This window comes from Theropithecus gelada, chromosome 6 (genome assembly GCF_003255815.1).
Source record: "Theropithecus gelada isolate Dixy chromosome 6, Tgel_1.0, whole genome shotgun sequence".
Lineage (NCBI taxonomy): Eukaryota > Metazoa > Chordata > Mammalia > Primates > Cercopithecidae > Theropithecus > Theropithecus gelada.
In genome coordinates, this window is record NC_037673.1 from 109,783,224 (window position 1) to 109,797,613 (window position 14,390).

At 34.7% G+C, this 14,390-nt stretch overlaps 1 protein-coding gene across 4 annotated transcripts in view; it reads left to right on the forward strand.

Annotated features, from left to right (window-relative positions):
* Nucleotides 1-14,390, forward strand: part of YTHDC2 (YTH domain containing 2) — an 81,752-nt gene that overhangs the window by 14,660 nt on the left and 52,702 nt on the right. For all 4 annotated transcript variants that reach the window (XM_025389014.1, XM_025389017.1, XM_025389018.1 and 1 more), the window contains 5 exons: nt 4,896-5,062; nt 6,013-6,115; nt 7,347-7,503; nt 11,158-11,265; nt 13,030-13,178. In XM_025389014.1, the coding sequence (XP_025244799.1) occupies nt 4,896-5,062; nt 6,013-6,115; nt 7,347-7,503; nt 11,158-11,265; nt 13,030-13,178 (684 nt within the window). The remainder of the gene's footprint in view (nt 1-4,895; nt 5,063-6,012; nt 6,116-7,346; nt 7,504-11,157; nt 11,266-13,029; nt 13,179-14,390) is intronic.

Here is a 14,390-nt window from a genome sequence, read left to right on the forward strand (position 1 = left end):
TGAAATTCCATGGAGTTACTCCAGAGAATTTGTTTAGCTGTCTTAGATTATTACAATTTTTTTTTAGGTTGAGTAGTTTTGCCATTAAGTATTAATTGTAGCAGTTCTAATTATGTAGAATAGAGATTAAGGAAGTTTCGACAAAATGTAATAAATAGGTCTTTGTTTAAATTATTTGAATGTCCTTGCTAATGATATCTATATATTGGAATTATGGATGCCTATTTTCACAATTATGTATATCATTTTACTAGGTATGAAAGGATACTTTAGAATTTAATTCGTAGTTAAATATTATACTCTGCTTTTTAAGAAGAAACTATTAATTTAATGAGTTCAAACCTGAGATATAATTTTGTCCTCTTTAAAGAGTTAATTAAAATACTAATATTTTTATTCTTTGAAATATAAAACAGAATGTAAGTGGTATTTTATCTTACCTTTAATGGTATTAGGAAGTTAAGTGCTTTTTGAATTTTTTTTCTTATTTGTGTTCATTGTGTGAAACTTGAACGTTATGGAAAATATTTTATAGAGAGTAGAAGATTTTTTTTTTTCTCTTGAGACAGGGTCTCACTCTGTTACCCAGGCTGGAGTGCAGTGGCGTGCAGCCTCCACCTCCCGAGCTTCATCAATTCTCCTCCCTCAGCCTCCCAAGTAGCTGGGACTATAGGTGCATGCCACCATGCCTAGCTAATTTTTAAATTTTTTGTAGAGAGGAGGTTTCAACGTGTTGCCCAGGCTGATCTCAGACTCCTGGGCTCAAGCGATCCACCTGCCTTGGCCTCCCAAAGTACCAGGATTACAGGCATGAGCCACCATGCCTGGCCAGAAAATGAAAGATTTTAAATTCTCTTGCCACCCTGTATCACTGTATTACTGTCAGAATATCCAGATATGTGCTGGTGGATTTTTGTTTGTTTGTTCTTCTGTTTTTGGTGGTAGTGGTGGTGGTGGGGTTTGTATGTTTTGTTTTTGTTCTCTTTACAGCGTTGTTATATATTGGTTTTTTAACATAGGCTAAGAACATATAATTTTGCATCTTGATTTTTTTTCACAACAGATTTGGATATGTTTCCAAGTCAGTGCCTGTAGATATGCCTCATTGTCTAAACAACTGCATAGTATTCCTGAACATTTTTGTAATGATAATAAACAATGGTGAAAAATGACACTTTACTGTTTGTTGGGTTATATAAGAGTTGTCTCATTTCATCTTCTCAGTAACTCCAAGACATGCAGGTTTTATCTTTTTACAGATGAGGAATAAAAATTAAAACTTATAGATGTTAATCTACTCTAGTTAACATAGCTAAGAAGTGATAGAGTAGGAATCTTTCTCTTATATTGTACTTACTTGTATCCTAATTTTTTTTGCTTATTTGTAGGAATGTTTCAATAGGATAAGTTTCCTAGAAGTGGAAATGCCAGATCAAGGATATGGCAGTTAAAAATTTTAACAGCTAGATCCACTAGTTATTGTTCCGTAACTCTAAAAAAGAGTTAACATGTTACCATATTGAAAGTATTGAAAGTTCTTGTTTCTCTAAAGCTTGGGCAAGGATGGATATAATTTTTTAAACCTTTATCAAGCTGATCAGCAAAAAATAATATTTTAACTTGCATTTTGTTGATTCTTAGTTATCTTTTATTTGCCTCTTATCTGTTTATCTTGTATGAGTTCCTTATTTTTATTCTTTTTGGCTTAATAATTTTGGATTTATTTTTTGGAGTGTTTATATATTATAGATGTATGCCTGTTGACCGTTAAACATCTTAAAAATAATTTCTCCCGATTTTTTGTTTACTTTTTACCTTCGTTTATGGTATCTTGTTTAGTAGTTTTACATTTTTATTTAGTCAAATCTGTCAGTATTTTTCTAGGGCTTTGGGGCATGTTAAGAGTGGATTAATGGACATTTTCTGTATTTATTTATTTATAGGTGTGGTATCACTATGTTTCCCAGGCTGGAGTGCAGTGGCTATTCACAGAGTTGATTATAGCTCACTATAGCCTTGAACTCTTGCCTCAAGGGATCCTCCTGCTTCTGCCTCCTAAGTAGCTGGAACTATCGGTGCATACCACCACACCTGGCTCTTTCTATAAATATTTTATTCTAATACTTTTATATTGTTTAAAAAATTCATCTGAAATTTATTTTTTTGTATTATATCAGGTAGGAATTTTACTTTTTCTTCATGTTATTTCCAGTTCAGATATAACTTTTATTTAACAATCTGTCCTTCCCTCCAAACTCCCCGACCTGATTTAAGATGCTATTTTTGACCAAATACTAACTTTCTATAGTACCAGGGTCTATTGCTAAATTTTTTTTTATGTATCTTTAATCTCATTATCTATTCCTGCATCAGGATTCTGCTTTTTGTTGTTTACAGTGTGAGCCTGATATTCTTCTTCATTATCTTTTACCTTTTTTAGTGGTTGCTCTAGAGTTTGCAATATACATTTGCAACTAAACCGAGTCCACTTTCAAATAACACTATACCACCTTACGGATAGTGTGAGTACCTTAAGTAAAAAAGTAACCCTAATTCCTCCCTCCTGTCCCTTGTATCATTGCTGTCATTCATTTTACTTATATGTAACCATACATCAACATACATGTACACACATAAGATATATACATACATAATCAACTACATTGTTGCTATTATTATTTTGATCCAATTGTTAAGTGTTAGATCAGTTAAGAATACAAAAAATAAAAGTTAAAAAAAATTTAGTTTTTTACCTCTATTTATTCCTTCCTTAGTGTTCTTTCATTATGAAGATTCGAGTTTCTGGCCTATGTTATTTTTCTTTCTCTGTAAAGAACTTACAAAAAACATTTCTTGCAAGGCTGTGGTCTACTGACAACAAATTCCCTCAATTTGTATTCATCTGATAAAGTCTTCATTTCTCCTTCATTTTTGAAGGATAATTTTGCAAGGTACAGAATTCTAGGATGGTGTTTTTGTTTTTGTTTTTTCTCCTCTCACATCTTCTCTCCGCTCTTTAAATAATGTCTGAGGAAAACTTGGTTGTAATTCTTAGCTTTGCTCTTTGTAGGTAAGGATTTTCCCCTGCTCTGGCTTCTTTTAGGATTTTTTAGAAGATATCATTGATTTTCTGTAGTTTGAAAATGATACATTTATCTTCTCTTTTAAAATATTTCTTGGTGGTACTTATGCATTTATGCTTCTGGATGCGAGGTTCCGACCTGCAGACCCTGACCCAGTGATGGATGAAAGACATATACTGGCACAGATGTTTTGCCTGTCAGTTAGGCTGAGGGTCTGGGCCACTCACCGACACCAAGGAAGGTACTGTAAAGAGCTGTAGCCGAGGCCCCATCAGCCAGCAAAGCTCACATTTATTCAGTATAGATTAAATGACAAAGGTCTTGAGTAGACACCACTAGAGGGTAATTGACATTGCCGACCTCCCGAGTAGAGAGCAAATGCGCGGGGGTTGATTAAAGGTTGGTCTTAGGACCACATGAGTAAACAAGCTATTTAGATAAGCTCCTCTACATTCCTATGTATCTATGAGCTCAGCTTTTAAGAGAATTCAGCTGCCTTCAGCCACTTTATGCAAACCCCCAGACTTTCCAAGAGGGTTTGTGTTTATTTCCTATAATTTTACAATTTCTTTCACCATCCTGACCGAACTCCCACATCTGGAGGAACTAGTCAAGTTTAAAAAAAAAAAAATCCTAGGGGCTGACACATGCATGAAAAGATGTTTTCTTTTACTCACAGTTAAAAAAATAAAAATAAATTATATTTTTAAACTCTAAGATTGGCAGAAATTAAAAAATTGATGATACCAAGTATCTGTATGGGTGTTGGAAGGCAGCTCTTCTGCTTTGTTGCTTTGTTGGTAGGAGTATAAATTGTTTTGAGGAGCAATTTGATAATTTTTTCATATAAATTAAAAATTTGTGTACTCTTTGACTCAGCATTTTCACTACTAGTGATTTCACGACTAGTACATATATCTTTCTAAAACTCTGTGGAGACAGGTGTTTACTGCAGTGTTGTTTATAATATCAAGCAACAACATCAGTAACAAACCTGAAAAACTGGAAATTACTTAAATGTTTAATCATTTGTTAAGTTATAGCATAGCCACGAGATGGAATATGTAGCTGTTAAAATGGGCTAGGTAGATCTGGTATGTTATGTGAAAACTGCAAATTACAGACATTAAGTACAATCATCTCTTTGCATGGATGAAAAACATGCTTATATATACAAATATTCTGGGTTGTGTAAACATTTTTTTTCTTGAATGAGTTCATAAGTAACAGTAGTTACCTTTATGGAGAAGATATAAGGGCATTGGTGGTAGGGAGTAGGTAAGAATTTGATTTTTAAATCTTTCCAACCTGTTTGAATTTTATTTACAAAAAAGTATCTACAATCCTGGTTTATAGGCTATTTTTGTTTTTTTTTTTATGCTTTTCATCATTTAAAAAATCCCAGTGGAATTTTTATTTTTATTTCATTGACTTTATGGAATAATCTGGGGAGAAGTTAACATTTTTACAGCATTGATTATCCCCATCCATGAATATGGCATATTTCTTTATATATTCAGGTCGTCTTTTATGTTTTTCCAGTAACGTTTTATAATCTTCACGTAAACCTTAAATATTCCTGGATATATTTGATTTTAGATATTTTAGCTTTAGTTTCTATTGTGAGCAAGATCTTTTCAAATCACATTTTTTAGCGATTATTACTAGTTACATGAATGTTGTTGATTTTATGATTATATTTGGACTTGTTATAGAACTTCTTGAGTTCTAATGGTTTTTCAGTTGATTCACTTAGATTTTTTGTAGTATGTGATCATGTCATCTTATAGTATTTTAAAACTTTTGTTTCAGATTCCTCAGTTCCTTTTAGATGATTGCTTTAAAAATGGTATCCCTTGCCGTATATTTTGTACTCAACCAAGACGATTGGCAGCTATTGCTGTGGCTGAAAGAGTTGCCGCAGAGAGAAGGGAAAGGATTGGTCAAACAATTGGTTATCAGATCCGATTAGAAAGCAGGTAAAAACAGTTCTCATCTATCTTCTCTTTTATCATGCTTAAAAAAGACTATGTATATTTCATTAAAAATAGAGGATGTGTTAGTTGAAAAGTTAGATGATCATTTTGCTCCAAGTAAGTCTAAATCAGGATATTGAAGTCTTGTCTAAATCTAGAGAAGTTTTGAATGAAGAGTTTGAAAAATATTTGAACCATAGATAAAAATTCCATTTCATAGTTTCATGATCAGTTATTTTACTTATTTGAGCCTCAGTGTCCTCATCTGTAAAATGAGTCAAAGAAAAGCATCTAGAGTACAGGTTTGATGTGAGGTTTATAGTAAACGCTCAATAACTGTTAATGAGTGAATTTATTATCAGTAGTAGTATAAATTGAGCATCTTACATCCAAAAATCTGAAATCCATGATGCTCAAAAATCTAAAACTTTTTGAGTCCCAACATGACACTCAAAGGAAATGCTCATTGGAGCATTTTGGATTTTTTATTTTCAGATTTGGGATGCTCAACTGGAGGTATTCTAAAATGTGGAAAAATCTGAAAGCTAAAACCCTTTCTGTCTCAAGCATTTTGAATAAGGGATACTCAGCCTGTAGTATTAGTAATGCCTTCTTGACAAGTAGTACTTTTTTTTTGTTCTCAGTAATGATACAAAATCTGATTCCATTTGTAACATACTTTATTTGCAAGCAAAAAGTACTTAAGATTTTTTTTGTTTTTGGAGCAGCTGAGGTTCTTTAACAAAATACATCGCTTAATATAAAAGGCTATTGTCAGGCAGTCTCACATAACTGCAAAACCATATAGCTTTACTAATAAACTGTACATACCAGTACAGTATTATATTAGTAATATTTATTAAAATGTGTACCAGGCCAGCATTTAATGTGATTATGTTTTAGTTACATGAAAGACTTCCAATTGTGCACTTTATTTTGCTTTTTTTAAAAAGGGTTTCTCCAAAGACACTTCTGACATTTTGTACTAATGGGGTATTGCTTCGTACATTGATGGCAGGAGATAGTACGTTGTCGACTGTGACACATGTTATCGTGGTAAGAATATTGGTGAATTTGTCATATGTAACTAACTCAGATTGCTTAAAATTTAAATACATATGCCATTTCAGGGTAGTCTCAAAAAATTTGAATACATAATTACATTTTTGGAATAGGGTGGAAAAGAGAACCAACTTATTCTTTTGAACAGGCTATAATGATCAAGTTATTTTTTGTCTATAATTATTAGAAATATTTTGTATTACAAAAATAATGAAACCATCTGGCTTTATTGGGGGAAAATAAAATAAGCAGGTAGTTTTTAAAAATGTGCTTTTCATATATGAAAATGATGCATGTACTTAGAGTTCTCAAAAAAAAAGGGGAGTTTTCTTTTATCTCTTTATGTGGTCATTTGATCCCTTCATTAATATATATTTCCCAATGATAGGGATATACTTATAAACTCCATGGTTAAGCTGCTAAATTAACTAACTGCTGATGAACTAAGTTGATGAGTTTACCTCTTTATTAAGGAATTCTAACCTTTTATCTAGTTTGTGTCAGAAAAAAATTAGATTAAGTTTTATAAGCTTGGAATAAGCAGCTTTCAGAAACTTACCCACACCAAAGGATGCACTTCATAAGCTCTGATGCTAAAAGAAACATATTTAAATACATTTTTTATGTATTAAAAGCACCTTAAATTGGACTTATAATTTTTTGTAGTTTTATATTCTGTGGGAAAAAAGGGCAATATAGACAGCCCTTTGTATCTGTGGATTCCATGACTATGGATTCAAACAACCGCAGGTTGAAAACATTTGAAAAAATACTGTATCTGTATTGAACATGTACAGACTTTTCTTGTCGTTATTCCCTGAAGAATGTAGTGTAACTATTTACCTAGCATTACACTGTACTAGGTAATATAAGTAGTCTAGAGATGATTTAAAGTATATGGAAGGATTTGCATAAGTTACGTGCAAATACTATGCCATTTTTTTTTTTATCAGGGACTTGAGCATCCATGAATTTTGGCATGGGGGAAGGCCCTGGAACCATTCACCCACAGATGCCAAGGGATAACTTTACTTTGTCATCTACATTTCATTGTTGATGTCTAATTATTTCTGAAATTCCTGTAATACAAAATTTTCATGAATGTTGATTGGCCTTGTCCACATTTAATTTGAATTAGTGTGAAACCCAGTAGTGCCATTGTTTTAAAGACTTAGTCATCAATAATGTTTTAACTGTTCCATGGTTTTATTTCTCTTTACTACAGGATGAAGTGCATGAAAGGGATCGATTTAGTGATTTTTTACTTACAAAGTTAAGAGATTTGTTGCAAAAGCACCCAACTTTGAAACTAATTCTTTCTAGTGCTGCCTTGGATGTGAATCTCTTTATAAGATATTTTGGAAGTTGTCCAGTGATATATAGTAAGTTAAATTGTCAGATTTCTTCTCTAATTTTTATGAAAGAACACTTTTGGACATTATTTATCCTAATAGAAACTGGGGAATGTTCTGAAGTAGAGGCCATCTATTACTGTTCCCCCTGAGATAGGCTTAATAGTACTTCGTTCTGATTTCAACTTCTCCTTTTCTATCAACAGCTCTTTGGTATTGTGTAGTGAGCCTAATTCTCTTACCTTAAAAGGAAATATGCTTTATTTTCACTTTGTGTTCTGTCTTAAATTGTCCTATAACTATTTCCCTTTATTGGTAGATATCTTTAAAAAGTAGTCTATACTCCCATGTTTTACTTCACATTCACTTCTGAAAATGCTAAAACGACGTTTGCCCTTGTCCTTTATTAAAAACTGATTTTGCCACCAGTCTTTAAAAAAATGATAAATTCCTCTTCGAAAAATACAAAAATTAGGCCAGATGCTGTGGCTCATGCCTGTAATCCTAGCACTTTGGGAGGCCGAGGCAGGTGGATCACAGGGTCAGGAGATCAAGACCATCCTGGCTAACATGGTGAAACCCCGTCTCTACTAAAAATATGAAAAATTAGCCAGGCGTGGTGGCGGGTGCCTGTAGTCCCAGCTACTTGGGAGGCTGAGGCAGGACAATGGTGTGAACCCAGGAAGTGGAGCTTGCAGTAAGCCGAGATTGTGCCACTGCACTCCAGCCTGGGCGACAGAGTGAGACTCTGTCTCAAAAAAAACCAAAAATACAAAAGTTGTGTTTACTTCAATGAAATAATACGAAAATATATAGAGAAAAAGTTCAGTTGCCCCATCCTTGTTTCATGTCCTAGTTTTCTGATTTATGGATGTTAACAGTGTTATATATATTCATTCTTACCTAATCTGTGCTCATACAAATGTATGCAAATAGATACATATTTATAATGTTTACAAAAATTGGTTTTATGGATTTATGATTTATGGATGTTAACAGTGTTATATATATTCGTTCTTCATGCTCACAAAAATGTATGCAAATATATACACATTTATAACATTTACAAAAATTGGTTTTATAAAAATGAGCACATGGCTAATACATTATTTTCAATTTGCTTTATCATGAACAGTTTTCCAGTTCAGTAACTTTGTATCTAGTTCTTTATTTTAAGCAGCCGCATAATAAAGTATTTCATAATATTGATGTATTATGACTTATTTAACCATATCTTTATTTTTGGACATTCAAGTTTGTTCTAGATCCCCCGCCTTGCCCCTGCCAACAATGTTACAATGAACATCCTTTTACGTATATCCTGATATACTGGATTTCTAGGGATAGATTTCTGAAAGTGAATTTGCTAAATAAGAGTATATCTATTTTTAATTTTAACAGCTTTTGCCATTTTACTTTTCAAAAGGCTGAAATGATTTGCATTTCTGAAGTGTGTAGGGCTATTTATTTGAATTTTTACCATTGTTGTTTGACATTAACCTAATTGCCAATCTAATATTCAAATTTTAGGCAAAAATCTTACTTAGCTTTTCTGTGGTATCTTTTATGGTTGGCTCTCTCTCTTTTTTTTTTTTTTTTGTGAAATGCTCAGATGCTGTAATTCGTTTGATAGCATTGCTGCTTCCTGAACCTCATTCTTCATTATATCCCATACTTTCTGTCTGCCCTGTGGGCTTCTCTTCTTTCACATGGTGCTTAAATAGTGGTATTCTCTAGAATTATTCCCTTGATCTGTTTCCTTTTTTTCCTGTTCGCTCCATCTTCCTTCCTTCCTTCCTTCCTTCCTTCCTTCCTTCCTTCCTTCCTTCCTTCCTTCCTTCCTTCCTTCCTTCCTTCCTTCCTTCCTTCCTTCCTTTCCCACTATTCCCACCGTCTTGTTTCCTGCCCTGTGCTATACTGTACTAGGTATTGGAGATGCATAGTTTCCCTGGAAGCTTTCATTCATGCCCTGGGCTTCTGTTTTTTTCTTTTACACTGATGACTTCTGAATCTTTATTTTCAGTTGTTCTCCAGAGCTCTGGGTTTCGATATTTCTAATATGATCCAAACCGAATATTTCATCTCTTCTGTGAAACCTATTTCTCTTCTTGTGTTACCTGTCTTAATCATACTACCATTGACCTAATCACCTGAATCACAAACCTATAAGTTCTTAACTCCTCGTAATAATCTTGGGTGATCAGGGACATCAGATCTGTACATATGCTAATTGAAAGCTCATTTCTCATTTTACATGCTTAAAACCAAACCCCATTTCAGCAAACCTGTTCTTTTCAGCTTTCTTTCTTACCTCAGAGAATGACATTATCATTCAGATTTGCAAGCCAGACGTCCAAGGACTATATTTGACACTTTCTTATTTTATTTTTTTTCTATATCCAATATAATGCTGAGTCCTATGGATTTTACCTCCTGACTAGCTCTAGAAATTGTCTGCTTCTTTTTGGTTTTCACTATTATTAATCTCATTCAGGTTAACCTGAACTAGTGCAGTAACTGCTACTCGGTTTGATATAGCCATTCTGCTGTCTTTTAAATCCATTCTCCATATTGCAGTCAGAGTGGTCTTCTCTGAAGTAGAATTCTGATGATGTCGAGCACCTTCCTGAGCTTAAATCTTTGAATGACCTTTATCTCACGATAAAAACATAAACCCTTAGTAAGACTTATCTTTTCCTCTTACCTCATCTTGAACGATAAGGTAATCCACTCCCACCATTTTTCTTTTTTTCTTTTTTTTTTTTTGAGACGGAGTCTTGCTCTGTCGCCCAGGCTGGAGTGCAGTGGCCGGATCTCAGCTCACTGCAAGCTGCGCCTCCCGGGTTCACGCCATTCTCCTGCCTCAGCCTCCCGAGTAGCTGGGACTACAGGCGCTCGCCACCTCGCCCGGCTTGTTTTTTTTTTGTAGTTTTAGTAGAGACGGGGTTTCACTGTGTTCACCAGGATGGTCTCGATATCCTGACCTCGTGATCCGCCCGTCTCGGCCTCCCAAAGTGCTGGGATTACAGGCTTGAGCCACCGCGCCCGGCCACTCCCACCATTTTTCAAGTAAGTTGGCCTTTTAGTTCCTTGAAACACCTTTAGGTCCTTGAAACTCTTTTCCAGCACAGGGACTTTGCACATGCTGTTTTTCATCATCATTATACACTTTTTTTCTTTTTTCATATGGCTTTGTTGTTTTGTTTATCTTCTTGTTTCTCATTTTCTTAGTGAGGATACTTTTCTTGATGCGGTCAAATCCCCCCTGTTATATACTGTCATGGTGTCTTGTACTTGCATCTCATAGGACTCTTCACAACTCTGTATTTACATTTATATTCCGGATTTTTGGATTAATTTCTGTCTCTTCTGCTAGCTTGCCTCCAGGAACAGGAAATAGCTCTATTTTGTCTTACCATTTCTGCTTATAATACAGATGATATCAATGCCAGACACATGGTAAGTGGATAGTAAACACTAGAGGGAAAAACCCAAGCACATGAACAGTTGTCTAATAGTTGTTTGTAAGTCAAAGTTATAGTTAAAGGAAAATATTATAGGAGTCACTTGAACTATGAAATCGCTTTTGGATATTATACTCAGGTTTATTAACTTGGTATTCTCATGTTTTTATGTGCATTTTCTTTAAGATGCAAGTTGAGTAATTTTTTAAAAATTATTTAGTACAGGGAAGACCATTTGAAGTAAAAGAAATGTTTCTGGAAGATATTTTAAGAACAACTGGATATACAAACAAAGAAATGTTAAAGTACAAAAAGGAAAAACAGCAAGGTAAATTTTTTAATAAAAGAAATTACTGTTGATAATGACTTTGGAGTACTCCATGGACACTTGAAAGTGTTTTTCTCTTGTGTATAATTGTTTAACATTATATTAGAATATTGTCCCAAATATACCTTTGCTTTCCGATTTGTGTCCAGAAGTTATACTCTATGGAGAGGAACTGAAAGTGGATGCCAGAGTTGAGGAGGTGTCTGTATCCAAAGATTCAGCCACCTTTTAAGGAGGTGGAAGAGTATATGCTGGTTGCCCACGGCATATCTCATAGTGAAGGACTGGGAAGTGAATGGGAGGGAGTGAAAAAAGTAGTATGTGAGTAATAAACTCAACTTTGATAAGATGTTGAGTTTTCCAAATCTTGATGATGTTATGGGATTTCATTGATTTACTTTGAATTTAGCATTATTTGCCTGTTAATACATCTCTTGTAATGACTTATATTTCAGCTGTTGAATTAGGGTTCAGATTTCTTTTTCTTAATTTTAACTTCATTATTCATCATAGAAGACTTGGCTTCAAGCTTTGATACCTTGTTTATTCTGTATGCCCTTGGACAAAAATCTGAACTCCTTTGGATTCTCCCCTTGAAAAATGTAATCAGCAATGCTGATTTCACTGGGCAGCACTGAATTACTGATATGTAAGTTGTAAAACTCCTAGATCTTGAAACTAAAAAAAAAAAAAAATTAAAAAAAAATTTTTTAGAGACAGGGTCTTGTTCTATCACTCAGGCTAGAGTGCAGTGGTGCAATCAAGGCTCACTGCAACCTCTACCTCCTAGTCTCAAGGGATCCTCCCATCTCAGCCTCTTGAGATGTAGACCACTGTGCCCAGCTAATTTTTTAGATATTTTGTAGAGACGCAGTCTTGTTACATTGGCCCGGCTGATCTTGAACTCCTGGCCTCAAGCAATCCTCTTGCCTCAGCCTCCTAAAGTGGAATTACAAGCATGAGCCACCATGTCCAGCTGAAACATTTGAAAGTGAAAATTATATATAATTGTATCTCAAAAAGCTGGCACGGTGGTAGAAGTTCAACAAATGGTTTTCTACAAACTGCTGTATGAATTTTGGTCATTGATTTAAACAATAGTTATAACATGGATAAAAATACTCTTAATTCTGGACTTACTTAGAAGTAAATTTATTAGTAGGATTTGGAACAATAGATGAATACATGAATGTATAAGCCCGTTTTCACAATGGTGTAAAGATACTACGCGAGACTGGGTAATTTATAAAGAAAAGAGGTTTAATTGACTCACAGTTCTGCATGGCTGGGGAGGCCTCAGGAAACTTACAGTCATGATGGAAGGCAAAGGGAAAGCAAGGACCTTCTTTACATGGCAGCAAGAGAGAGAAGTGCAAGCAGGGGAAATGCCAGATGCTTATAAAACCATCAGATCTCATGAGAACTCACTATCATGAGATCAGCATGGGGGAAACCGCCCCCATGATCCAGTTACCTCCCACCAGGTCTTTCCCTCAACACCTGGGGACTATAATTCAAGATGAGATTTGGGTGGAGACACAGAGCCTAACCATATCAATGAAGTTTTCAAGCAGTTTCATGTATCTTTGTGTTTCAGCATAACACATTTTTTATTGAATATTCTTAATATGTTTTTTAAAAGTAACTACAGAATACGGCCAACTTTTAAGAGATACCAGATTCACATAATTTATTTAAACAAAGGAATACATTTCAAAAAGGAAAAGATTTGTCTACATATTCTTTCTTTGATAATTAATTTAGAAGAGAAACAACAAACCACACTTACAGAATGGTACTCAGCTCAAGAAAATACTTTCAAGCCTGAATCTCAGAGGCAGAGAACTGTTCCAAATGTGACTGACGAGTATGACTTATTGGATGATGGTGGTGACGCTGTCTTCAGTCAGCTGGTATGATCGCCCTGGTTTCCCACTGATATTTTGTGTGAAAATTGTGTAGGTTAAAGATCATTTTATGAGATTATACTTTTTTTTTTTTTTTTTTTTGAGACAGAGTCTCACTCTGTCGCCCAGGCTGGAGTGCAGTGGCGTGATCTCTGCTCACTGAAAGCTCCACCTCCCGGGTTCACGCCATTCTCCTGCCTCAACCTCCCGAGTTGCTGGGACTACAGGCGCCTGCCACCATGCCTGACTAATTTTTTGTATTTTTAGTAGAGATGGAATTTCACCTTGTTAGCCAGGATGGTCTCGTGATCCTGACCTCGTGATCCACCCGCTTTGGCCTCCCAAAGTTCTGGGATTATAGGCATGAGCCACCGTGCCCGGCCAAGAGATTATAATTTTTTACTGCATAATTGAATGGTAATTCTCTTAGTTTATTTTAGACTACAATCAATTTTTCAGAGCAACTTTCTACTCTTTAAAAAGATAATTTACCCTTTTTTTGAGCATGTGACAGTATATAATGCAGATATGCTTGCAGTTTTCTACCAGTGTTTAAAGTTGTAATGTATCCAAATGAACTATACATGAATTTTTAAAAGTACTTTTAAGGAATATTTTAAAATTGATAATAAAAATTGTTATTTAACATCTTTATGGATATGCACACTAAATATACTATATATAATATATATATATCCTATATGCTTATAGGATTATAACATGCTATATGTAAAAACATATAGTGTAGACTTATTTGGGTCATGAAACAGCATTTTGACCTTGTATATTTGTGGTTCTTAAGAGTGGCTGTACATTCTGTCACCTGAGGCGCTTTTAAAGCCCTGTGGAATCTGACACCCTGCCAACAAGAGATTCTGATGCACTTGCTCTGGGGTGGGACCTGGCATCAGTATTAAAAAGCTGTAGGTGCTACTTCCCTTGATGTGCAGTTGGGAAAGAGAACTACTGAGGTGTATGTGCATTTAACAGTATCATATTGGAAGCACAATTAACATTGTGACTGGATCATAGTCCTTTGTTGACAAACTCATTCTCAGATAAAAGCTAAGTATAAGGACAAGATACCATGTTGTGAGTGATAATGTTTGTGATGAAATGAGAAATTTTTTTATGTCAAAGCCTTTGCTATGTAGTGTCATAGGATTAGTAGTCCTTATGGCCATTGTGGTCATCTTATGTTCTTTGCAAGCAAATGTT